The following is a 26,907-nucleotide window of genomic DNA, read 5'->3' as shown; positions in this document are numbered from 1 at the left end:
AACCACGTTTGATTGTGCCTCTCTTTATTACACGTGGACGTATAAAACAAAAACTGGCTCCTCGACCGATTCCCCCTTCCTTCGTTCGTAAAAACGTTAGTATGCCATCGCTTTTTTGTTGTTGTTGTTGTTGTTGTTGCTGTTGTTATCCACGGCTCCGCACGACTGTAATGGACGGCGTCACACTTCTGTAAGGTTGTGGGGTGCGCCTGAGAGATCAGCGAGTGCTGTGTCCTCTTCCACGCACCCCTGACTTGTCTGAAGAGTACCGCCCGAGCATATCTTATGGCGATAGCGCAACAAACCCTTCTCGCCGAGGAGTTAAATAGCTTGTTGCGCATTTAGGAGATGCAGCCGCCCGCAATAGATAAAACACTCGATAATGTTTCCGCGTAGTTGTCTCGTTTTATCAATAGGGTTTTTAAGAAAGATACCGTGTTATCTGCTCTGTGCGCAACGCAATTTTGTAGGCGGAGCTTTGTATTTTGCGATGCGGCGTGCGAAATGCGCGTGTGTGCCAACACGCGCGACTTCGCCATGTTTTCTGAATTGTGGATCGTTCTATGCGGTTTTGGTATTGTATTGTGGTGGCAAGCTTACGTTGAAAATTCTGTTCTTGAAACATTTAGTTTCCTTCGCTATCCCAATCTTATAAAGTGCTGGAACAATTCCAATTATCGAAGGACATGATGCGGGCATGTATACGGTACTTCCACCGTACTTTTTTTATACTTTCTTTACAAATGTCAAGTTTCCGAAACAACAACAGTAGATCATTGTGTACATGTCAGGTCCAGCTGTGCCGTGTCCGCGGCTGCTACCGCTAATTTGAATCGTATATAGCTCGCTAGTTCTTATGTACACGGTGCCAAACAGCAGAATGCCGTCGCATTCAGCATGCGATGTCGGGTGGTCAAATAAATATGTATGTATGTATGTATGTATGTATGTATGTATGTATGTATGTATGTATGTATGTATGTATGTATGTATGTATGTATGTATCCTTTGTTGGCCACCGAGTAAGAGCTATAAGTGTGCCAAGGCGTACGCTATTGCGTCCGCTGATCTGCCTCGCGCACCTTGCTGTATATATAGCGGTATTCGCTCGCTTTTCCGAAGAGCATGTGTCGAGTGTAGTTGACCCTAAGATAAAACGGTTTTCTCCTCCTTAAATACTTCGTAACATGATCTGAAATACTACTAAGTGGTTCTAAGAGAGAAAGGAAGAGAAAAGTGAGCCCCGTAACTGTCTGCTTCAGGGAGCGACACCTCAACAGTAGCTCACAAGGGAAGGAGGTGAGGAGGGATTAAACGAATAGGAATAAAGGTAGAGAGAAAGATGCGCTAGACCAGTGAGTGAGGACAAATCGAGGGGATAGGAGAGATAGGAAAGATGGAAACACGGTCACAGGAGTCTGAGCACGGGGCACCACTTGCGAGAGCTCTTGTCGGCGTCAGTAGATGGGGTAGAGCAAGTCCAGTCGGTCAGAGCTACACTGTCTTCGAAGGTCATCGGCGTCAGGAGGTGACGTAGGGCGAGCCCAGACGGCCAGAGCTACGCTGACGCCGGAGATCGCGAGGGCACAACCGGTCGGCACGGAATCCAGCAAGCGAGAAGACCCGGCCGCGTATGCACTTCGCACGGTTTCCGAGAGCCACCGCTGGATCGGTTAGCTTATCCCGCTGCAAGGGAGGCTCCCGTGCGTGCGTGCCGGCAGTGGTCAACCGTGAAGCCGGCATCGTCTTGCAAATTACGTTCACTTTAGAGAGAAGCTTGCGTGCGTGTTGGTGGAGTTGTCGTTCATTTGAGGAAAACATTTAATAAAACAAAAAAAAAACCAGTTTCGTCGCAAGGGCGAAGCAGTGAGTGCGATAACAACGAACCGGAATAGAGTTGACTATATTAGATCTTATCTGGCTTGGCGTAACTCAACAAAGCGCCGTTTTAAGGGAATACGGGCCAACCGTGGACCGAAACGGTTTTACGTCCTGTCAGCCATCTAAACGCGATGTAAATGTTTAAAGCGCAGCAAGTTTCCGAGCCGTATTCTGATGTCTGTCGAGATAGTGACCGCAGCGCACCCCACTCCCTCCTGCCTGAGCGTGCGCGCGCGCGCGTGTGTGTGCGTGTGTGTGTGTGTGCGTGTGAGAGTGTGTGTGTGTACGTGTATGTGTGTGTGTGCGTGTGTGTGCGTGCGTGCGGGAAGCCTTCGACCAACGTTACTAGATACTGTTCCATCGACTGTGGGCCTCGCACGTCGGGCAATACCATGTAAATATAAATATATACGCCCTCCGTGCGACGGAGATGGCCGGCTCGCTTCATCAATCCTTCGGCCGCGTTCATTCCCGGCACTTGCTTGCACTCATGCGTGGAACATAGAAGTTTAGAACGACATCATCGACTAGGATTCTATTCGTAACATGACGGTGACGGCAAAATCCTGCCGAGAGTGTCCACATAATTGTTATCGAAAAAAATAATAAACAAGGAACGGTGAGAGTCATGTTGCTGTAACCCTTCCCCCATCAATAATGTGAGCTGCTGGCACCTGAATGGCGCTCGGCAAAGGGAGGCTGGGTCGGTAGCAGAGAAGTAAGTAACTTGTAGGATGAGAGGATGTAGAGGTATCTGCATATGTATAGATGAGCCATTTGGACACAAAAGCTCGAGGTCGCTTGTCGAATGATTTTTACCTTGAGCCGAGGGTTAATCGGTCTCGATCGTATACTAGCCGGCCCGGTTGCGTCTATACCAACAAGGCTCTAAAAGGCGTTCGCTTATTGTACGATACTTAATTCTGCGAACGGACCAATATGACTGTGCTGTGACCGCGTTATATGACTGTTCGATCAAGCTTCCATTAAATGTAGACGTTGCTTCTGACGAGGTTGTCACAAGTCGTTACGAAACCCCTTCCGACGTTACGAAAAATCCCTTCCTCCGATTCGTCCTGGAGGTAACGGGTTCGCGTACCGTTTGCCCCGCTCGCGGCGCTATTTACAAACTACAAGCAGTGGTGTCTGGCAGTGCCACCTTTGCTCGCATGCTACCGGTACCCTTCTAACTAGCGCTGGTTATGATGGCTAACGATGGGTAATGTCTGCGGTGGCGTTGGCTTAATTGAAGCGACTCAGGGGAGATGTCTGATTGCGTCGGCTTCTCGTACTTATTGCAGGTACGTTGCTTTCAAACAATCGAAGTCAAATATGGTATTCTTGCGTAAACATGTAAAGTAATCTGCGTTGTTTTCGGTTGAGATGTATTTTTTTTAATTAGCTGGTGTGGCTCATAACGTTTTCTGCGTGCGCGGAACTGATGAGGTTCAGTGATAGGCGCCGGGCAGCGTCTATAAAGAGAACATTAATTTCTCTGTCTCTACTCCCAAATGACCTGAGAAACGAGCGGACGTGATTGCACGATTCATGTGCGAAAACAGAATGGGCGAGGTTTGCGGTTCGTTGCAGCTCGTATTATAGTGCCGCAGAAGAGGGTGTGTGAAGAAACGAAAATGAGTGGTTTACGTATGCCAGCTATTCTTTTCACGGCGTGTTTATTTTGGCGCCGGAACTCTTCGTGCTCGTCTCGCTTCTCTTAATCCTCCGTTTAACGGGAAAAAAACAATAAAGAAAGAAGGACGCGCAGATTCTTGGCGTGCACGTTGGGGGTCTAACTATATAGCGCTATGGACGCTTGCCAGGCCTTTCTTGCCTCGGCGGGCTTCGCATTTTCATTCACAGTCACGTCGGGTCTCTTCCGTGGTTTCCCAGAATGAATTAACACCCCATATGTTTCGTCCTTCCTCGGCCGTAAGACGCTGTGTGTCCCGTTTGCCTGAATGCGCGTGCAGGGACGAAGGAGAAAGCACAGGAACTGCATTCGCGACATGTCGTCGTCGTCTTCTTTTTTTTTTTTTATTGTGGTTGTACTTGAATGTCCGAGACCCTTCGTCGTCACAAAAAGGAAAATACTGCCGTATACGCTTGGCGGTGTCTTGCATATAGTTTTAACTGCGCCCCTCCTAGTGCTACTTTCGGTTTCGTTTGGCCGTGGTGCTGGCGAGGGATGTTGCCCACGTGGCCCTGTTGCGGCCGCCCCGGCAGACGAGGCTCGTATCATGGCGGCGATGCGGGCTAGTTGGTTTCGTTCTCTTGCATTCCTATTTGTAGCGGGAAAACGGAAAGGAACGGAGACTCGGAAGGAAAACATGAACATTCGGGAAAATGAGGATGAGGGAACATGTGTCGGTGCGGTGCCGGTTTCCTTATCCAGAAAGGAAATCGGGTATCCGAGAGTGAATCTTACGCATTCAGTGTGGTAACGCGTGAAGTGACAGACGTAAGAAAGCACTTCAGAGTGCATTTGTGTGCTCGCGCTAATGTCCGACGGTTTTGGGGCCTTTTCAATAAAAAAAAAAGTCAGTTGATGTCTAGCGCCCGTCGTGTTTGTGTTTCTTCTGTGTCTCCGTTCCTTTTCGTTTTGCGCTACCAATATCAATGCATGTCGTATCATGGCACGCACGCTTTTCTTTTTTTTTTTTTGAGTTCAGACCTCCCCCCACCCCCTTTCTGATCCCTCCATCTGTCGGAGAACTGGCTAACCTCCCTGTCCTTCCTCATTTATTCCTCCTCCTCCATCTGTCGGGCTTCGGCCGCTAGAGTTGCCGCCAATTGAATCCGAATCGAGCTCGCCCCTTAGCATTCGCAGCCGTGTAAGCCACTGCGACGTTTCGGTAATTACACTCCCCGATACAACAATGAAATGTGGTATTCATTACTTTTATTACTACTGTTACTTTTCATATTTGAAACGATGGGACAGAAGCCGCGTGCGTCCATCTGTTCTCGTCGCAACTTTGTTTTTCTTTTTGAGTTTACTGTCGTGTCACCCTGGTAAAACTGACGGGGTAGGAAATGAATCAAAGGCTCGTTTGTTTAGGCACAACGTGACGAAACCAACCGACAGCTAAGCGGAGAGAAGCATAGCCTGCATTGCTACTTGTGCGTGAGGATTGGCTTGTTACGTGAGAACAACAACAAAAGTTTGCGGCACGCGGAATGTTCGATGAAGCTAAATTCCCGCTTTCTCTGGGAATGTAATTTCCAAATAAATGTTCCGTATTGCACTTGGCATTCCGACCTATAGCCAGCTTGATCACAGGCATTCAGCATGCTGATATAGCAGAAATTCGCATTTGCTTGTGGACCCAACAAGCCGCAAACTTTTGCTGTTGATAGTACGTGTTTGTCACCACGTGAAGTTCTTCGTCATCATCGCCTGTGTGGACCAAGGAGATCAGCCTCCCTGGTCAACCTTACCTTGATATTGTTGTGAGCCTAGAATATGATCGTTTCGCTGTGTATTCAGGGCATATTAAGTGCCTGTTAACTGCTACGCCACGGTAGTTTTTAATATTAGCGTAGTAATTATCACGTGATGTGAAAGAAATTAAAGAGAATGAAAAAAATCGGCCTGTCACTGGTAGGCAGCAAGCTGCTGATAAGGCGTGCGATGCTTTACTTATTGAAATACAGTACCTCTGTCGATAACGCTTAGTGGTATAAGAAAAGTACTCGTACTATCCTGGAAGGATTCGAAACAGAAGGACAAAACAAAAAAAGGACACTTTTCTGTTTTTTCTTGAATCCTTCCTTGACGATAGGGGCCATTTTTTTTGTATCTCAGTAAAAGCTGCTAGCCCAAGAACGATTTTTATTAGTCTGTAATCCTCACGCTTCTTTATTCTCGATCTTTAATTTCATACTGGCGTCCCTTCATTGCAGGCCCTCGGCGCACCACCTCCCGCTCCGGATGTGTCAGGCGGCCGCTGACCCGCCGTCCGGGCCCGCGACAGTGACCATGTCTCCTTGAGGTGCAAGTCAAGAAAAAAAAATCTCTCCTTCGAGGAGGTCCCACCCCCAGCCGTCCTCTCACCTGCCTGGCGTGGTGTGTCCCGCGCGCCGTCGGGAGTCGTCGGTGACCTCATCATGGCCCTCAACATCGGCATCCTCCCCCACCTCCTGGGCGCTGCGGCCAACAACCTGAACAACAACAACTTCAACAACAACAACAACAACAACAATGGCCTCTCGCGCAATGCGGGCGGCGGCGGCAGCAGCAACAACGGAGCCAACCCGATGAACAGTGTTCGGGACAGGCTGTTCCACGCCCTGTTTGTGCGAGTGGCGCTCGCGTACGCGACCGCGGTGCCCCCTTCCGTGCGGACTTTGTTCGAGTACATCACCTTGCTCAAGGTGAGGCGTCGCGTTTGTGTCTGCCCAGTCAAAAATAGTTAATGGGTCCAACTGGATGTTCCAGTTAGGAGCAATGGGTGGCAAAGGGGGCTAAGTGGGGTTCAAATGGTGTCTAACTGGTGCCCAATTGGAAGTGCATGCTGCAATGGGACTGTCCAATTGGACTTCCCATGTAGTGGCTTCTAACATTTTAACCAACTCTGCATATTTGAAGTTCTAACAGGATGACCTGCTGTCATGATAGGTGGTTCCAGTTGGTTGCAATGGGACTCAAATGGACGTCAATGGGACCCAAGCTGCAATGGGAGAGTCCAATAGGACACCCCAATTGCAGTACATGCATAACTTTGAAGTTTATTTTTTACAATTCTCTACCTGAGCAGTATTGAAAGTCATAAATGGAAATCTACGGTGATGCATCCAACCCTCCATATAAAGCAATTCATTTATGTGTGTTACCCAAACAGAATTCGAGCTAGTGCTTCAGCTTGGAATCCCTGAGCTCGGTCACTTACTTAAACCTTGGATTAAATTAAGCTTGTTTACAACACTTGCCTGGTTTACAAACAACCACTGTATCAGGGCATCTGATTAAGCTTTCCATATATGCATCATGAAAATGCAGCAGTTAAAGTACTAGTACACATTGGAACCGCACCTTCTACTGTTTGCAGCATCACAATGTACCAACGATGTCTTATTCCCAAACTAGGGAATATGGCTAACTACCAGTGAGCACCTGATGTCACGTGTTTATGGGCTACCTGTCACTGCATATAATGCTGCTGCAGGATATGACTGAATTTTTTTAATATTCATACGATAGAAAAGGTTATGCAACTAAGAGAAAACAATTAGATGTTCTCACTAACAAGATATCCGAAAGAAGGTATGAAAGGCAACAATAACATTGAAAAAAAAAGAATTTTATTTCAAGGCAAACAGGATTTAAATAGCACAGAACATATTTTGGTGTAAAAAAATTTCTTGGCCAGTGCTGCAACACAAGGCGTACAAGATACTTCAAATATTACAAATACTTATAACAGTAAATTGAATCACAATAAAAGGAATTTTAGTTCCAAAGGAGGAAAAAGGCATTGCCATACAACTGGCATTTCAGTAAAGCACTGAGAAACAGGTTTCATACAGGTTAACAGTTTACACGTGAACAGCATGTCTTTACTTATTTAAGGATGCTTAAAGGTCAACTCCGGTGGTTTTTCGAGGTCAACGAATCTCAATCAAATTCGCTGGGTACACTCTTACGCACATTCCTGTCATTTATGCCAATTACAGGCTTGAGAGATGCGCAGATTATTTGCAAATGAATTTTAAAGATTGCCTCGAAAAACTCGCCTCGCTTGCCAGAATTATTGGCAACACTGTCAGTGCGATGTCAAGTTTGTCATGTCAACGAAAGTGACGCAGGCGATGGCATCGCTACTTTGGCCCCTACATTGTTTATTGTGCTGGCCCCAAGACGACAGCGGTGGTGTTTGGCACGACCATAGCACGGGAGAGCTTTCTTCCTTCCTCTGTGGTGTTTTGCCGGTGCTTCGCTGGTCTGGCTTTCACAGTTTTCATACTACGTGCCGGCAGAACCAGTATACGGCCTCCAGTTCTTAACAAATAGTACATCATATGCAGACCGGGCGCCCGGTCGGGTTTCGGTTTTGCACCTTTTTGCTTATTAAAAATTGTTTTCGAATTTCCTGAGCATTTCAGCTATTGGGCTCGTGACAAGAGTGTCTCAGGAACACAGAAACACCATTACCTTGACATGGTCGAAAAATCGCTGGAGTTGGCCTTTAAGGATGCTCACAGTGGCACAATGAATTATGTATGAATGACAAGCACACATTCTATGCATAGTGTACAAGACTGAACTTGTATGAAAAAGAATAAAAAGCGTCATGTAATATTGCAGTACCCCGACACACACACTAAAATAAAGAATACAATAGCAGTAAGAATAAAAAAAATACAGCACCCACTGAATAAATATAGGAAAACATTCAGTACACAATGCAAATATAAAACATTAATACACACAAAAAGAGACATAATAAATTTAAAGAAATTCAGACCCACCGATCTCTTTTCGGTAATATTCAGATACCTAATACAATATGCAAAACACTAGACTTTAACGAAAAAAAAATATTTCCAAAAACAATCAAACCTAGAGAGCAAGCTGGCTTACAGACAGATATTTCACAATTTGTCACAGCCATGTGGTCAATCAATTTAATCTGCACAGCACGATAAATCCCTCTATATCAGTGGTCTCAAATATGCAGCCGGGGAGGCTCTCATGTGCGGGCCCACACATAACCATTTTCACTGCACATTTAAAAACATTTTCTTGGTATGTTCATGAGCTACACAGGCATGACTGCTCTAAAGAACAATTTTTATGAGGTACACCATGTTGTCACCATGCATTGAAACATAATCGTGAAACAAAAAATCATCACCATATCCAGAAAGTGAATGATGTTAGGTGAGCTTGCTTGGAGATGATCAGGTCACCCGCGAATCCTCCGTACAAATCTTCTATTACCATATATAGACGTGGCAATGTTATATATACATAACATACTCAATGTTTATTAATTTACATTTGGATTCACTATATACTTTTTGATGAACTATATACATTATATATACTCAAACGGAATTGTTTCAATGGTATGAGTCATCATGACAAACATCTTGCCTACTAGAAGAGCTAACTAGTCACGGGTGGCGATTTCACGTCGATCGCCTCAAGGCATTTCAAGGGCCACTCACATAAAAAAACGCTCATGTTTTGAGGCATAGTGTGCACTAAACAGGGTTCCTTTAAAACTTACACAGCATAGGTTCTTCACTTCAAATACATTACAATGTAAAGGAACTTGGAGGGAAGCATACATAGGAAGCTCTTTCGAGTTCCACAAACACAACCACCTTTCTGATTTCAGAGCATTCGACCAGTGATGTATTCGCTGCCTTGTGATTTACTTTCAGCACATGTGACATGGCCACCAAGTTGTACATCACTGGACTGCAGCTTAATTTCCTTGCAGATATATATGCTTTGTTGTCGCTGCCATGGTATATTTCTTCAACAATAACAAAATGCCCATTTTGAAGTTCAACAACAGAGCTATTGGTCCTCTTGTTAGATGCATACATGCTATCAGTGATAATTGATCCCTTCGCCAACATTCTTCTGTATTTGGTGAACTCAAGGGTAGTGTCATGTAAAGATGGCTGCAAACCTGCTGATGCACGTCGGGAACCGTGTCCGAAAAAACGGTAGCCACCACTACTAAGTACGCTTTTTTGCGTTTTTGTGCCATCAAAAGACGAGCAGTACTCTGCTACACTTGGACTGATAGCCTGCCGTTGAAGTTCTACTACCATGCTTTCCATCTGTAGGACTCGGCAGACTTGATGGGGAATTCCGTTAGCTGCTTTTACAGCTTTTTTTAGGCTGCCGTTCCCAGCTTCAAATGGGAACGCACTGTGTGCCCAAAGTGGTCCCCAGTGGCGCACACTCTTTGCTATATGAGTCAGTTGGTGCATGTTGAATGTCATGACTGACTTGCCAAACAGCAGTTCTGCACGCACATGAAACTCCAACAATAGCCCCTCGGCAATGGTGAGCTCAGTTGGGCTGATTGCACGCTGCAACATTATGTGCAAGGCTTCAACTAGGCAAGCCCAGTGTTGCATGTATGGCTTCTCAAGAATGCCATGCAAAACAGGGACACTGTAACAAAGTAGCCAGCTCTCAAGTTCCTTGGCCTTCCACCATTTCCGCTCTTTTGTCGGCCTCGGCAATCGCTTCACATCCATTGGTGGCTTAATAGACATAAGCCTGCGGTCCACTATGTGCTGATGTCGGCTTATTGAACAGGCACTATCAGAATTGAACCACAATTCTAGGAACTGGCGCGCTACCCCCAGCAAGACACAGTGCATATAGTCTGGCACAAAGCTCCACACTATGTTAAAATGGGGCAGGTTTATCAACGGTGACACTGTTTTGACTCCTTGCACAGGCACCCCCCCTTTCAAAGCAATCTCCATGTCATTTAGCATTTGGAGCTCACTTCTTTCTGTGGGTTCAACTTCCTCAACTGGGTATTTAGTTGCCCCGCCAGCTCTCTCACCTCTTTGGAGACACCAATTACATCCAAAATACCCATTAAATTGGGTTACACCTTGCATCGGTGCCCTAGCAACAGAATCTACACTTGAACAGATACAATAGACCTTATATTTTTCAACCCTTCCTTGACGTTGTAATTCAACGCCATTCTCACACAGCTCGTTCATTTTCTCAACAAAAGTACCTTGGAAAAGTGCCATGTTTGGCTTTTCTTTCCAGAACCACAATGCGGCCAGGACCAATTTGGACATTCTTTGCTGTGGAGGGAGCTCATTAACAATTAGCTGGATGGGCCAAATTGATGTCCCACTTGATTTGAAAAGCGGGGTCCCATCTGCATTCAACGAGAAACTGATTCTTGGTCCACAGTGTTGAGATTCGGCTACAAAAGTACGATACATTGTACCATCCCAGATGTCTGAAAATGTCCCATTCGTCGGAAGGGGCTTTGTTAAATCAAGAAGATCACAGTCCTTAAGTAGCCTTTGAAGTTGCGACTCCACATCGAGAGTGACAAAAAAGGGGGCATCCGAAAGGGAAGACACAAAAGTTGTGTGACTGCACTTCGAGCATTTCAAGTAAGAATTTGTCTCAAGACTGCCAATATGCGAAAAGCATCTCGGACAAAAAAAGAAAAAAGTCATAGTGGTGCCAGTTTCGCTAAAAAGTTTATGTAGGTGATACTGTGAGTGAGGTAATATAGGTTTATCAAAAATTCTGTTAATTAAATCTATTAAGCTAGTTAAACCCAAAAGAGTCAAATTATTCTTCACAGCATGCTTTAGTGCCATTAGGAGAATATCTCCCTTCGAAAGAACCACTTTCTCAGTGACAAGTTGTGTAAAAAGGTCTCCAAAGCGTGCCTTGCAAGATGGATCAGGCTCTGTCACTGGATCTGCAGCAGGCTGCTGAAAGTAAAAAAAAAAAAAGCTTTCGTCAATGAAGCTATCACAGAATTCAGTTATAGTGAACCGTGATAAGCCCAATGAATATGAGCAAACAACTCTGTTATTGATCAGTACAAAATATCATGCCTGCTAGGCTGATAACTTTTTACAGACCAACTGGTGAGATATTCTTTAAAATGAAAGAGCCAGTGATCTTGAAATGAATCATTCACCAAATCACCGCTACGTGTCCCTCTTAACAGTGCCCAATTTACACAGACATTTTCCAGTACATAAAAGAGCCTGTGAAAGTAGTGCCCTTAAAACCTGACCATAAATCTAGTTATTTCCAGTGAAAACAAACACACCATGTCATCATCTAATGTGAGAAAATCTCCAGGGAAACCTTGCTGTGAAGCATGGTCACTTGAAAAAGCTTCCTGTGAAGAAAAAAAAAAAGAAGCATTTAGTGCCACAGTAACCCAATCTGCCTATTCTAGTTAGCTGTGCTAGTTCACTCATAGCACGTAAATTACATGACAACAGACAGTGTTAAGAACATGGTCTGAAAACCTGTTGCAGGTTGTTCCCAGAGTTTATTGTCCCAAGTGATAACTCGTCTTGAACTGATTATGCAAGAGAAAACCACAGTGCCAATGCACTTGCTCAAGGCTATTCTAGTGGATGTGAATCTTCCAGCTGCACATATTTGTAGAGTGCAACTAGTGTGTAAAAGTTACCTCTTCATCCTTATCAAACAGTGACGAATCATCTGCGTCAGAAAGGCTTGCAATGCCGTCTTGAAGTGGAGAGTCCTAAAAAAAACCAACCAAAATTTATAATTTCCCATCGTAATACATAAGCATAAAATAGCATGTGTATGCTTACTAATTAACTGATAAGCCTTAGTAAAATAACTTCATCTGCTGGGGCGTGAGGCTCGCGTGCAGGAAATTTCTGTGACGGATCAGCGCTGTTCCTCTGCTCTTGTGCTTCAGGGGCTGCAGCAGGAGCTTCCATAGCACTGCCAGCTGACGAGCCTAACCGGCCTCCACTTGACGTTACCTGTGATAGAACAAGTGCGCCGATATAGTAAACGGTTTATCGTATAGAAACAATAGTTCTCGTAGCATTCTACTACCAGCTCAATTTACCGGCTCATTATCGGACTCGGGGAAATCTTCTTCACTTTCCGGACGTTCGGAGCCCGGACTAGCTATGTGACTATTCCGGCTCTTCAGTGATGTTGTTCGACTTGGTGGATCTGCCCTTTCAGTGTCGCTGTCTGCCTCATCACTCGAAGAAGGCATGCTAGGGCTGGCACCCTAGAAGAAAATAATGAGATTTGGACTTAAATTGCTGCGCTAAATTAATGAAAAAGAAAATGCACTGATAAAAAATAGCAATTTAACACGGCCGAGCACATTCGATCATTCGCGGGCAGAACTATAAAGGGTGGTAAAAAGGAAGACCGTAAAACACGGCGCAACGATCGAAGTCGTTGAGCAACATGCAGATTAATGTTGTGGACAACCGCTGATCTGATACCAGCAGGGCCCGGATCAAGCTAAAACCCCGATCGAAAGTGCCCATCCATGTTGAAAATGATCAGAACTTACGGTCGGCGGGCAAGCGCGTGCGGTGCTCCTTGGTAGCTGGAACTGAGACTTGGGATTTAAATAAGTCTTGTAGGGTCCTCTCTTTCTTTTCTTCGGACCGCGCTCCATCGCGAGGTCTTGAAGCAACAAGACGGCTTATTTCACTCCGGGACACGAAGTACAGAAACGGCGATGTAAGCGATAGGACAATGTGCACCGGCTGCCTGCGGCCACAGCGGCTGCCATATTGCATAGACACCCTGCAGCCAGCAGTCTGCATGTGAATTGATTGAAACAGCGTAGCGTTAAACAAACATTATAAAAGTAAAAAAATACTTTTAAAATTATTCTGATTTTTTGTTTACTTATAATGAAGAATAACATTTTCATTGACAAACTATCAGATCCGCAGCTGCGGTCGACCCTTGTTGCTTGCTGTGTGCGACCAGCGTTTGACCAGCTGTAGCGCACGTGTGTAGATGTTTTCTTCAGCATTGCAAGATGATTACCCACGTTCGAGTCCGGTACGAAGATGATAAAAAAATTGGAACGGTGCCAATAGAAGACGTTAAAGATTTCTTCCCCCGTCACCAGCAAGACTTCAAGTCCAAATCCCTCTATTTAGTCAAATGGACGGACGACAGTGGAGACAGCGATTACTATAGGGCCCGGATTCTGGCACTGGGAGGTAAGCCTGCTTTTGTTTGATATGTTGCCGGCGAAATGCATTCTCTTTGGCCTGGCTGACTGCTAAGCACTGTTCACCGTTAGTAACTACAAAGTATTTTATCGATAATCTCCACTAGCATAGTTCATTTTGTTAATTTACCGCGTGCAATCGCAAATAAGTATGGTGTCATTATTAATTTATGCATATACCTGAAAACTCTACGGAGATGACGCTGGTATTTACCTGGCCGCAGAGAGATACCAACAGCGTCGGGTATATCAGCCTGGAGTATATAAGGCCCTTTTGCGGTAGGACGCGCCTTTGTTTGTGGCACTGCAGCTTTTATACCTAATGACAAGGTCTATACGCTACTATTTCGCTCGCGGCATATGACGTTGTGTTACAACGGTACTTAAGCATTCACACGAGGTTCGATGGTTAATTTACAATGCAATAAAACTAATAAAAGTGCATGCTAGAGATCGTGAAATGTGCACGCGTCAGAGGATGATGTGACACTAACTCAGTAAATGTTAATGTTGCAATCCGCCCTCACGTTTTCCAGAATCGGAGGACTTCGCGGAGACAGAGGCCAGAGAGAGAACGCGTATTCCGAAGAGGGTTTATTCGCCGGCGTCTTCGGACTACGAGAATGAAGCGGAGGTAAATTATTATCTAAACCTCCTACAAAAGGTCCTGTCAACACTTGTGTAAACAGTGTGTAACAAGTTATTTTCTATTTTCGCCCAGAGCCCTATCAAAGAAAAAACGAAAAACAAAACAACAAGTGGTGCAGAGGCACGCCTGCTTCAGCTTTTAAAAAGCAAGAAAGAAAATATGAAGAGGCAGGCGAAAAATCAAGATGGGCCACATTCTAAAAAGCACCACAAAGAAGCAATGGACAGTGGGCGCCTTCAGGGGGCTCATGAAACCATTGATAACCTTGAAGAGCAGGTAGAGAAAAAATCTACCATCATTCGCCAACTGCGAAAACAAAATGAAGAAAAAGACAGGGAGATGGCTCAACTCAGAAGACTGAACATGGAGCTTCAGGACAAGGTTATTTCTGCACTGGAAGACATGAAAGGTATGAAGCAGAAAATGTCTTCATTGTACTGATTTTGTGCTGTGAAAGCATTAATGCCATTCTTCTGACATTTAGCAGTGTGTACAGCTTGTTACCATAAAACGTTCGGCAGTCTTTAAGTGAAGATATTTCGAGTTTAGACTGCAAATGGCTATTGTTTACAGCTGTTTGATGAAATTTAATGAAAATATTTTGTCAGCTCTTTTTCCTCTCTGGGCAATGCAAACAGCACGGCACCTCATGTATAAATGCAGGCTGCAGAATTATGAAAAGGATCATGGATGGCAGCCAGTCGAGCCCCTCCGTGTCTGAGGATCTACAAGACACCTTGACAGAGCGAGCCCTTCGCCCAGGTTCATCCAATCCGCAACCGAATGACAGTGAAACAATGGTATTCTATCTGGAATGTCAATAATGTGCAGCTGTCCAAATTACAAACAACTGTTCTTTTGAAAGCATGTTAAAATAATATAAAGCAAGATTGAGCATTATAGATTACTTGTCATAGAAGTTTGTCTCTGCACAGCTGAGCAAGACATTCCAAAAAGAGTTCAGTGATCATTATAGATATGTGTAAATTTTAAGCAGAACTTATGAACAACCAAAAAAAATGAATTTCGTTGTCAGCAACACAACTTACTAAAACAACTTCACTAACGTACTTGTTGGACAGAAATATTAAGGAATACACTTGGCCTTGTCTGCTGCTGTTTTAGCCATCTCGTGCTGCGCGGATTCAGCACAACCTCACTGAGAAGGTGCAGGCACTTTGTAAACTGGTCTTGCACAAAGGCTGCACTTTCTCTCAATGAATACTGTGGTGCTGACACCACCATGTGCAGTTCATAGAAAGAATGCTAGAGTGCAGCACCACAAAACTGGCTGACAAAGTGCTGGTGAAATGAATAGACCTTTGTTGTTTATGATATGCAATACAGGTTGCACTGCACATGGATGCCTTCAGAATGCATATGTTCCGTGCAGGTGGACATTGGACGAGGGCTTATGGTCAAGAAAGGTGCATGGGAACATGTGCAGTCCCATCATAAGGATTCCTTATTTGTCAAGGACCTGCTAGTCACCATCTGGTCGAAAGACAACCTTAAGGAGCGCTCCCTGCATGGTTGGTTATAATACAAAAGCATAGTGTGTGTCAGTTGGTAACGGGGGAATTCGTTGTTGTGGATATCTGTTATGCAGGAAAACATTGTCCACGGTACCCTAACCGTCCACGCAAGGCTCCCCTAACACCGTGGAAGTTGGACGTAATGCGTGGTAAGTGTGCAGACAGTCTCTTGGAATGCATATTGAACCAATCTTATTCTTAGTACATGAAATCACAGCAAAGCTCGGTTGCAATTGAGTCTATTTTGAAGCCACTACAAACTTTACTGTCTGCTTTGACTTCAGTTATGAACACAATTTTACATAAACTATGTAGTTGTAAAAATGTGACCCAACACCTTGCCTCTTACTTACTATTAAATTCATTTGTTTTAGTCAGGAGTGCAGGCAGGTGAAAGTCTTAAGTCTCTTAAATGCACTGGTAGTTCAAAAAGATAGTCGAAAAAAAGAAAAGCCAACAATAGAGCTAGTGTGTAGACTGCCAGCATTTTTTTCATCATAACTTATATCTCTTTCATAAAAAATGACAAAAAAAGAAATAGTGTTCTCTGCTTTCTTCCTGCACTATATAAATCCACACAGTTACATGGTGCGAGTGGAGAGCTGTGAAATGTTACTTTTTTAGATTATTTTTGTGCATGTGCACGCTAAGTTCGCAGTTTCCTTTTTCTAATAAATGCTGGAACGGAACACTTTTGCTAACTGGAGAATGCTTTCTGTATTGTTCAAGCCTGTGCTGCTAAGGCATATTCTAGGCCATTCAGCATATAACACTTCATTGCATCAAGAAATATGACTAAAAGTTCAATTTTGAACTTTTGTGTTCTTAAAGTAATATCGATGCTATTAGTTCTTTAAGCAGCTGGTTTCTTCAAGGCTATTTATTGATAATTTTTGTTGTTTCAGACTGCTACAGAGCACGTCTGGAGCATCAAGGCGTGCCTGCAGGAGTACTGCCGTTGGCAGTCAAACAGATGAACCACTTCATTGTTGAGAAGCTTTCAGATATTGAGAAGCTTGCCAAGCGGTAAGATAAGTGTGTTCTTTGTGTCAAAGGACTCCCCCCCCCCCCTTTTTTTAAGAGAAACTTGGCCATATTCATCTGCTTGCAACATGCATGTACAGAAAGAGACTGAGAAAATTTGGAGGCTCGTCTGGCATTTTGGCGCAGCGTGGCGCAATATGGTTTTGGCAGCTCGGCGCAAAAGCGGGGAATTGTATCAAATTCGCGTAATTGGCACAGCTGTTGTACCCCTTCAACATGCATAGCTATTTTTATGTTAATGTTTTTATGTTAAATCACATCTAGACTTGGAAGAATGTAAGCCATTGTGTGGCTGACTAAATGTATAAATTCTGCAAAACATTTGCAGGGCGAAGGACAACCAGGGCGTTGCGGAAGTTTAACAGAGGAGGACCATTGGTGCATTTTCTAAATAGTGTAAATATTATGGAATGTGTGAATAAATTTTCATTCTTTCATATTTTTTTTTTCTCTACCATTGTTTTTATCTTGTATGTGCATGCATTTGAGTGTGCATTAATGTCACATTCACACTAGGTAATCCAGCCTGTGCTGTTTCCACTGTGTTGTGAAATTGCAATTAATGAAGTGCAGTGTGATGACAGCCAGCCTTCTACAGGATTGTCATTTTCTACTTGCATCCGCAGAAATGTGATAATCATGTTTATAGGTCAGCCAAGAGACTGCAATTACTACACTACTACTTAGCTTCAGTTGGCTCTCTCTGTATACCAACCACTGGCTGGCTGAAATGCAGTTAGCAATTTAGCGTCAACCAAGTGCTTACCAGAAACTAATGGCCAGCCATATTAAATTGGCTTACCAGGTAGAATGGTGACTGGCTAAACACCAGCTTTTGTCACTGGGCCAATCATCTGGATACATGCAGTGCAGCTTGGTCGAAGACCAGAGAGTCACAACGCAGACGAGCGCTTGTCTGTGTTCTTTGTCTAAGTTCGCGCTGCATGTATCCAAGTATGTATCAACTAGCCCAACTCAACCTTTTATTGAAACATATGGAATCATTGGAGTCTCAATTACCATCAAAGTGCTGACCATTTGCAACAATGTGGGAAGTCATGTGGTTACCAGCCACATTGAATTTGCTTACCAACTAGAATGAATTGGGGGCTGTTTGGAATGCCAGTTACGATCAGTGGGCCAAACATCTGGAACCACAGGATTACCAGTTAGCTTCAACGGGTTAGTCTACTGAGACCTGCCGGGCAACCACGTGCCTACCATTAATTTTCAATGGGTTGACCATTTCAGGTCAACGGGTTTTCTATTCACCACCAGTTGGCTTCAACAGGTCAGCCTATTCACACCAAGTGGACAACCACCAGTATACCATTTAGTATAAATGGGTTGACCATTTTAGGTCAATGGGGTTTCCTATTGACCACCAGTTAGCTTCAACAGGTCAGCCAATTCACACCAGGTGGACAACCACCTGCATACCATTTAGTATTAATGGGTTGACCATTTGAGGTCAATGGGGTTTCCAATTGACCACCAGTTAGCTTCAACAGGTCAGCCAATTCACACCAGGTGGACAACCACCTGCGTACCATTTAGTCTTAATGGGTTGACCATTTGAAATCAACGGGATATTTAATTGACCACCAGTTAGATTCAACGGGTTAGCCAATTCACACCAATTGGACAACCACCAGCGTACCATTTCGTTTTCATGGGCTGGCCATGTGAGGCCAAAGGGGCTACCAGTTTGTCACCAACCAATTTCAAATGGTGCGCACCATTGCAACTAACTGGCAATTGCTCAGCACCAGCCACACTTAACTGGTAGCCAATGGGGTCCCCTGTTGAACCAGTTGCATTGAAGTGGTGAGCCACTTGGATCCCCCTTTGGAATATAAGGGTTTACCCATTGATTCGAACGGGATAATGTTCAATGGGTGGCGAAAATCCTACTGGTCCAACACCCATTGATTTTAAATGGAAATTTTCCAGTTGGACCCATTGAATATTTTTGACTGGGTGCCGCTGTGTTCCATGTTCCGAAGAGCTGACACTGACATCGCTTGTTATGCCTTGATGTGTAGAAAAAACCGGGTTTGTTGAGGCGATAGCCATAGAAGTGTTTCATGAAGCGTGAAGATTGACCTGTAGCATCGTTGGCGCCAACGCAAATGATGCAAAAAGGCATTATCGCGTTGTGACGCCACCACGTTACGTCATGTAACGTGGCGTCACGTCATCATGTCGTCGCATGACTTCGTCGCTTGGTCCAAACCGTTCACGGAGGCAATGCAATACCGCGTGAAGTGCGCAAACCCTTAAGAGGGCCTAGGGGGCTGCGGTTCTTTTTTTGTTGTTGGCACTTTTTCGGGCGATTTTGTTCATGTTGTTATTTTGTTCAAATATTGAGAAACCGTGCACTGCATAGGCATTGCTGTGCATTGTTTACGGCGCGAAAAGCGACAGAGGCTGTAAAGCCACGAGAAAAGTGCTCAGTAAATTGGTTGGTATGTGGGGTTTAACGTCCCAAAACCACCATATGATTATGAGAGACGCCGTAGTGGAGGGCTCCAGAAATTTTGACCACCTGGGGTTCTTTTAACGTGCACCCAAATCTGAGCACACGGGCCTACAACATTTCCGGCTCCATCAGAAATGCAGCCGCCGCAGCTGGGATTCGAACCCGTGACCCGCGGGTCAGCAGCCGAGTACCTTAGCCACTAGACCACCGCGGCGGGGCGTGCTCAGTAAATTAGGTAAAGCCTTTTGGTGACAAAAGTGTAGTTCTTGTGTTTCGAAAAACTCGTGATCTGTAGAAACATGAAAACGTATCCCACTGGGATTAATCTTATGATAACATGAATGCATGGAATCCGGTGACATTGATAAGTTGTACTTTACAATCACCAATGTACTTAATTTCACATCATAGAAACTAATGTCAAAGTTTAATTTGTAAGTTTAGCTCTGAAAATACCGCGTGTGACGTCACGGATTTCAGAGCCAGTTTTTCGTACTTTGGCGACGTTGGCTCAACAAAATTCATTTAATCTTAAGGCGTTCTGCTTCTTGTTCCCTCAGGGGAATATTTATTTCATTTTCTTCGGTTAAGAGCTACGTAGAATTGAGTATAGACGCCGTCAAAATCTATGACGCCGTGGCGGCTGGTGCAGGAATTTCAAGATGGCGCCGCTGCCCACATTTCGTTTTTCGACATTTCCTCGCTTGCCAAGCGTTTTCTTGTAAGGTTCGTGGTGATTTTAGTAATGTGAAAAAGTACTTTACTAATAGGAGAAAAATCGATTTTTTTCTATTCAGTGGCATTTTAAATGTTCCTTGCAGTTTTGTGAACGCATTTCTTCCTGTGTTTCCCGAACTGGGGACGTATTATACTTGTTCTGTTCCGCTTTCTGTTGTTTCAGTGAAAGGAATCGGAAGGACAGCAGTTGGAGATGAGCGCTTGTGTCTGCATTCTTGCCTTCTTATTTGTTGATGAGCTGTTTATGCACTCTCGTAGCTGACCACGAATAACCAATTAACCCTTGGGATGTTTTCTTTGCAGGTGAGAAGACCCGAGGAAGGGTAACAATGCTCTTGACACGAGCGAGTGTGTCCTCGTTTAGAGGGGTACTCCGAGAGCGCGAATGACGAATACGAAGGAAGCACTTACAACAGTACTTGCGCTGCCCTGTTGTATGTCTTATCCCGTTGCATCTGTTTCTTTCGTCTTCCTCGTTAGTGCTTTTCAAGCACCCTTCAAAGTAGACGTACAGGCGAGGGGGGGTGGGGCTGCATGAAAATGACCCTTCACCCTTCTGCCCCCCACCCCCCCTACCCCACCAGAGAAACTCACTTTTATATATATATATATATATATATATATATATACATATACATACATACATACATACATACATACACACGGCGGCACCCTTGGCCTGATAACATCAATTGAATACTGCTTCACCAATGCGCTCCGCGCAGTACATTTGCTTTTAGGCTAAAAGCCTCCAAGGATGCCATAGCGTTGTAGTAGGACAGAGATGGATCGTCCTGCACTTGGCTGCGGGTGCCTTGGGCGGTCGTGTGTAAAGCGGAGTTTGAGGAACGACCCAACTGATCGCCAGGAAAGTAAGCACTGTAACGCACGCTCTCAAGCGGGCAGCCAGGGCCGTTCCGGTGGTCACCTAGTACGCTAGATTGACAGTTTTCGGGCCACTAATGGTTCGTTGTTGCTGCTGCACTGACGCCACATTTTTCCTGAAAATGTCGACGGGACAGCGGCATATTGAGAGGGAAGGTTTTGGGGGGTGGGGGGAGCAGCGAAGATAGGTGACGCTGGGATTTCCTTTACTGACGCCTCCTCTGTTGCCCTTACTGGTGCAGGTTTGGGAAAGGGATAGAGGTGGGGGGAGGGAGGTGGCAACCACTCGACGGAGATTCTTTTGTGTAGGGAAGGGGGATGTTGCTATTAACACAACAAATTACGTTCATTTTGCCACATATGGGTTTCAGTGACGCGCGAGTGGGGGCTGGGTACGTAAAGTAAGAGCTTTAAGTTGGCGTACTTGATTATGTCGTTAATGACTTGATTGTGCAGATGGCACGGCAGACTGGATTGGATAGTGGACTTATTTTGGAGCACTCCGGAAATTTCGAACGTTACGAAATTTCGCATAATAGCGGAAGTAGTTTTCAGGTTCGACGATACACAGTGTTAGTCCAGCTTTTTTGCGTGAAATTTCAGCTTGATAAAACATTTCGCGTTGTGTGCTCGCAAGGGGCTGAATCGTATTTACGGTGTTTCACTCCTCCAAAAAATGTGTTGAAAGCTTACCCACTAATTGACTAAGTTTGCAAGAAAGCCACCTTGCGGGTCTCCTCCAAAAGTTTTGCTGAAAGCTTCTCCATCAATCGACTAAGCTTGCAGGAAAGCCACTTTCCGGGTCTCTAAAAAGTTTGTTAAAAGCTTACCCAATAATCAACTAAGCTTGCGGAAAAGCCACGTTCCGGATCTCTTCTAAAAATGTGTTAATAGCTTACCCACCAATCGACTGAGCTTGCGGAAAAGCCACATTCCGAGGGTCGTTGGGAGGTTACAGGTGCAGCACGCACTGTACTGTCTCTATACATCTTTCGCTGTGGTACGACAAATGCAGTTTAAAAAAAACACTGAGAAGCTTAGGCGTGCACACGAGGAGACGGGTCAGGGGGGTGGCCACCGCTCCCCCTAGTCACCCAAAAGGGGGGGGGGGGGGATCAAAGTCAGCTCCATGAATTGACCAATAGGGGGGGGGGGGGCAATTAAGGGTGTTTTGCAGGCTAGTTGGTTGTGGTCGCTGCCATCCATTTTGGTAGCGCGAAAAATTATTTTACATGCGCAAACAGAAAAGAGGACACAAAAATAGGATGGGAGTTAGTTTTGTTTATGTGTCCTCTCTTGAGGAAAGAGGCGTTGGGACGAACCTTGCCCCCCCCCCCCCCCCTCTTGAAGGGAAACCCTGTGCACGCTTACGCCGAAGAGATCATTTTTTTTGCTCAGAGCAGCAAGAAGCTGAGCTATTTAATAAGCACTCACTCTAAAACATACTTTCCTAAAATTAACTAGAGGGGACTCGGGCGCTGCAATCATTCAGCGACCACGGGAATGATGAGTAGTACATGGATTTGCCTAGTCTTTGTGCTCTCCGGTGGTGAATCGCGCTTGTTGATTCGTTTATTGCTGTGTTTTGGTTTTGTTTCGAAAAAAAGAACGAACACTTTTGAGCTTCGTGACCGAATTTGAAATGATAAGCTTGAAAGAATAAGGTCACAAAGCACAACCGCTGAACATTTGCTGATTTCGTTTCGCGAGAAAACAGCTTTTAAGCCGCACAAACACACATGAATCCCGAAGTACGAAGATTAGACAAATCCATGTACTACCCATCATTCTCATGCTCGCTGAAGCGCCGTGCGTTGCAGCTCTCGTTAGACACTAGCCCCAGAGTTCCCTCTAGTGTATATTTAGGAAACTCTGTGTTCTGAAAGACGAAGCATGCAAACACGGCAGTCCTTTGACTTCTTTCCGGTGTCCTTGTTTGCAGGCCCTGTCTCTTGGAACGATTGTTCTGCTCGTATTAGTGAATGCTTGAAACATACGTGTGGGCTAATTTGGTGATCATTGCGGCATATGGTAGCGCATACCGGTCGAAACGACAAACACTAACGAATAACACAGCGCTTGTGTTGTCCTTCAATGTTCGTTGTTTCACCCGGTGTTCACTGCCATATTCCGTAGTGAATGCCCTTTCATAATACCAGCAACAATTTTTGCGAAAAGATGCTTGGGCAGTGGGAAAATGTGATGAAAAGAATAGGCATGTCACGACACCGCCCCTGGGTTTCCTGCACCAACTTGCCTCGACGTTATAGATTTTAAACGTGCCTGTTAAGACACTGGTCATTACTTGTCAGTCATAATTAATTGCTTCGGGTTATGAGAAGGCTGAGAATTTAAACTGGCAAATTTCATGTACTCTCATCAAGCCATTAAGGCCAAAGTGCAAAAACAAGGCTCAAGTTTTAGACATCATACTTATATTTACTTGCCGATTTGTCGGTTCGAAATTCAAAATGCAAGTATAACCACAACTTTCCCTTTGAATGACAAACTCATTATGGAGAAATTACTGACTCTCTAAGAGCAATTAATCAGTCCAAGATTGATTTAGGGTTGCACCATAGTGTAACCGAGAAAGATATTATGAGAAGATAGGCAATATGTTAGGCTGGTGGGATAGGTGTTGTAGAGTTTGATTAGACCAATCAGGCTAAATGGCTGTTTGTCACTGTCCTTTTTTAAAAGGTAGGCTGATGTATATACTATCTATCATTATCAGAAGCCCTACAAATATTGGTGTGACGTTGCACAGCATATTGGGGTAGCACAGCTGCAGGCATTTTTTTATATGTCGAAAGCTGGTGTTGTGTATTTTATGTATTTATCATGTTAATTTTAGAGTCCAGTAGGTTTTATGCTGCTCTGGTTGAACGGAATGTTGAAGTTGCTTTTCGCAGCCTGTTGCTGCTAGTTGTCTCATTAGAGGAGAGGACCTCTGTGTACAGTGGTCTGCCCCCTCGTGGCAGTGTGGCAACAGGAGCTGTTAAATCTCTTCTAGCTCTTCCTAAAGTGAACTAACTTGAAAACAGTTCCTAGGCTACACAATTGTTCCTGTGCTGCCCTCTGATATTTCGGTAGGGTTCTTATTTGGGCTATGGAACCACCAGTATTGCCAGAAGGGAAACCTCTCAGATGAAGAGACGTCTTATCCACGAGGGGAGAGTGCATGCGTCAGGCCGTCATGAACAAGGTAGACGCACAGTTCATTTTGAAAGTTTCTCATGAGTCGTTATGTTACTGAAGTATTCTCTCAAACAAACAGTAATTTGATATGAATGGGAACCTTTTGTTTAATTGGAGAACACTTTCTTAAGCTTCACGGTTCTGTTTGAGGAGCACGCAGTGTGTCATTTACTAGCACACGTAGATATGCACCCATTTGCAGGCATCTCTTTTCTGCATCCTACAAGACCCCCTTATTTTCTTGCAGGCTCTTCTATCATTTTTCATTCTGGCCTATATTCATGCTGCCTTCATCAGAACGCCCATCAACTGCCTGGAGCACGTTTGCCATCAGTGGCCGCAGGACGGCATTCTGAGGATCGAAATTCTCCACGACACGGCCGCGACGGCCGAGCCGTACACTGTAGAGCAGTCCTATCTCAAAGAGCAGCGGCTGCAGCGCCTGGGCCAGCTGCCCGCCCAGCCGCAAGTGCGAGCGTCGAGTAGGGGCACCGAGAAAGTAATTTCGACTCCTCCACTCGCCGACGCCTCAAACTCTACCTCAGAGAATGAACTGGACGACCCAGTCGCCGGTGTTTTGGAGAGTTCCGTTTCTAGTAACCCGGACATGGTTGATGACTCCGATGATGTTTCGGAGGTGGACGAGGCCTTGCCACTGCTCGGCGGTGGCCGTCACCTGAAAGGCGTGAAAGGTGGCGGTTCGCAGTTTGTGTACCACGACGCCCTTTCCAATGGTAGCCAAGCCACCTTGCAGAACATTGACGGAAACGGGTACCCCCAGCCGCTCCAGGAGCCTGTGTCTGAGCTCGAGATGCTGGCCAGAGCTGGTGAGCTTATCATTTTGTGCACGGCATCGACTAACTATGAATGCATGCTAAGCTTGTAATACATTTTCAAAACTTATAGTATAAAAAGAGGGTGTTAAATAAGATGACTCAATTTATGAAAACTTCAGTTGTTTAAATATTGTGAATGGCTTGTTGCTCTGATATTTCATTCTTATTTTCTTTTCTATTTGTGTACTTCAGGATATGAAACTGTATCGAATACTTTACTGTGATCCTTAATTTCACTTTAAAACAACCACCACAATCGGTTTTTTGTCATGGAATTTTTATGGTGTCTTTGTGTGTTGCCTTCATAGTGTTCGTAAGGAACAAGCCCATTGGCTTCCCTGATACAGATATAATGTTTACCATGGTTGCCGGGTCGGAAAGACAGAAAAAAAAAGGGCCAATAATATATAGAACAAGTTTGAGATAGCCGATTGGAGCCAAGGGTAGTTAATGTAGGCATAAGTGTGCGTAAAAAAACAAAACTGTGTCATTTAATTCAAATTACTTTATGCATGAGCGTTTTGCAAAAACTTCAAATAAATACAGCATAAACCCTTTCAAATCCAAATTTCTGAGAATCAAGCATAAATTGTTAATTTTAGCAAGCATTTCATGTGTTGATGAAGTTTCTTGGACTATTGCAATAAAATGGTGCTTTTTTTTTTTCACATATTATGTGACTCTTCTAAAAGGACTAATAGTAACAGCCTTGTTTGTGGCCACAGGAAATTGATTATGGTATGAGTGTGTCCGAAATCGCAGTTGCTGGGATTGAAGCATACATTTTGCAGTGTTTAAACTGGTCGTTCAACACCTTTGTTTTGAAAAAGGACAGTTTTTTTTTTAGGTCCGCGAAAGTTCTGGAATGGTATTCACTCCTTGAAGAACCCTTTAATTTTGGAACCAGTGCAGTCAAAGTCCTCAGTGCATGACGATAGTTATAGCGCCAGAACATAACGACGACACAGAGACAAGAAGGACACGGACACGAGCGCTCGTGTCCTTCTTGTCTCTGCGTCGTCGTTTTGTTCTCGCGCTATAACTATCGTCATGCCATACCAACTAGCCCAAGCTGCCACACTCCTCAGTGCAGCCTTCTTAATGTAGTGTATTAGCATAGCTGCAGCAAACTTTTCATTTCAGGAACAATACGCCATACGAGTTTGCACGCATTCTGTTTGTTAGTGCCTTGTCCTATCGCTCATTTTACTCCTCACCTGTCGGTTCATCTCATCTCGTCTCTCTCTCTCTCTACTTATGTCCTTACGAGTTCACTCTTGCTTTCTGCATTTATGCTGCTTTTTCTCTAGTCCATTGAGCTGTGCATGTGCTTGGTACACTGTAACAATGTCAACCTTGCTAACACTAGAGAAGTCTCAGCATCTGTCTTGAACTTTTTTGATGTGCGAGAAACTGCTTTAGTTGGCATCGAAACTAGACTTCTTAGTTACAGTTAAAACTCAATATAACAAAATCAGATTTTTTTCTTGCTTTGCAACGTAAGGAATAAATTTGCATTCCCTAGCTGGCACTCATAAGGTTCAATTTTCAATTTTCAAAATTTGTTTTATTGTTTTCTTGTACAAGACACAAGAAACGAAAGGATGTTGGGGCTAAAGGCATATAGCCTGACAGAGGACCCAACACCCTTGTACACAGTTCGCACATCAAAAAAATAAAAATAAAAACAGCTTTCGCGGCATCCAGACCTTCATAAACAAAAGAAGCAACAGAGCAAAGAATAGCTGACAAAAATATCATGTTACATTTAATCTGACTGATTATGCAAATCTTGTAACATACTTACTACATAACATACTTAAATAACAATCACTCAGGAAGGAATCAGACTAGAACATTAGAGACATGTGATACATACCATGATATTTTATAGTTAATAAAATACATGCAGTACAAGATTTCCATCGCC

At 44.4% G+C, this 26,907-nt stretch overlaps 3 protein-coding genes across 10 annotated transcripts in view; 2 read left to right on the top strand and 1 right to left on the bottom strand.

Moving 5' to 3' along the window:
- LOC119181726 (membralin) overlaps positions 1-26,907 on the top strand; it is a 225,328-nt gene that overhangs the window by 132,186 nt on the left and 66,235 nt on the right. For all 7 annotated transcript variants that reach the window (XM_075875606.1, XM_075875605.1, XM_075875603.1 and 4 more), the window contains 2 exons: positions 5,788-6,258; positions 24,389-24,968. In XM_075875606.1, the coding sequence (XP_075731721.1) occupies positions 5,992-6,258; positions 24,389-24,968 (847 nt within the window). In that variant the 5' untranslated portion in view covers positions 5,788-5,991. The remainder of the gene's footprint in view (positions 1-5,787; positions 6,259-24,388; positions 24,969-26,907) is intronic.
- LOC142774711 (uncharacterized) lies at positions 11,166-13,063 on the bottom strand. 2 transcript variants are annotated; one of them, XR_012886519.1, is made up of 5 exons: positions 12,930-13,063; positions 12,465-12,635; positions 12,199-12,375; positions 12,051-12,125; positions 11,166-11,331 (listed from the first exon to the last, which is right to left on the bottom strand). XR_012886519.1 is itself a non-coding variant. In XM_075875609.1 (4 exons), the coding sequence occupies exons 1-3, from the start codon at positions 13,035-13,037 to the stop codon at positions 12,202-12,204; spliced, it is 453 nt and encodes a 150-aa protein (XP_075731724.1). In that variant the 5' UTR covers positions 13,038-13,063; the 3' UTR covers positions 11,887-12,125; positions 12,199-12,201. The 2 variants fall into 2 exon arrangements, 1 of the variants encoding a protein (XP_075731724.1); XM_075875609.1 differs by lacking the exon at positions 11,166-11,331 and having other exon boundaries at positions 11,887-12,125.
- LOC142774710 (uncharacterized) lies at positions 13,410-17,274 on the top strand. Its single transcript, XM_075875608.1, has 8 exons — positions 13,410-13,596; positions 14,144-14,241; positions 14,329-14,665; positions 14,920-15,056; positions 15,650-15,788; positions 15,866-15,940; positions 16,697-16,817; positions 17,164-17,274. Exons 1-8 carry the CDS (start codon positions 13,410-13,412, stop codon positions 17,195-17,197), a joined length of 1,128 nt encoding a protein of 375 aa, XP_075731723.1. The 3' UTR covers positions 17,198-17,274.

Source organism: Rhipicephalus microplus, chromosome 10, assembly GCF_043290135.1.
Source record: "Rhipicephalus microplus isolate Deutch F79 chromosome 10, USDA_Rmic, whole genome shotgun sequence".
NCBI classification, from domain to species: domain Eukaryota; kingdom Metazoa; phylum Arthropoda; class Arachnida; order Ixodida; family Ixodidae; genus Rhipicephalus; species Rhipicephalus microplus.
Note: the sequence above shows the minus strand (reverse complement) of the source record. Positions and strands in the feature narration are given on the sequence as shown.

Coding starts and splice junctions, on each gene's coding strand:
- LOC142774711 (XM_075875609.1), bottom strand. CDS start 13,037: ATGGAGCGCGGTCCGAAGAAAAGAAAGAGAGGACCCTACAAGACTTAT. Junction 12,636..12,929: donor CACGCGCTTGCCCGCCGACC/GTAAGTTCTGAT, acceptor ATTTTCTTCTAG/GGTGCCAGCCCTAGCATGCC. Junction 12,376..12,464: donor CCGAGTCCGATAATGAGCCG/GTAAATTGAGCT, acceptor GTTCTATCACAG/GTAACGTCAAGTGGAGGCCG.
- LOC142774710 (XM_075875608.1), top strand. CDS start 13,410: ATGATTACCCACGTTCGAGTCCGGTACGAAGATGATAAAAAAATTGGA. Junction 13,597..14,143: donor CCGGATTCTGGCACTGGGAG/GTAAGCCTGCTT, acceptor CACGTTTTCCAG/AATCGGAGGACTTCGCGGAG. Junction 15,789..15,865: donor TAAGGAGCGCTCCCTGCATG/GTTGGTTATAAT, acceptor TCTGTTATGCAG/GAAAACATTGTCCACGGTAC.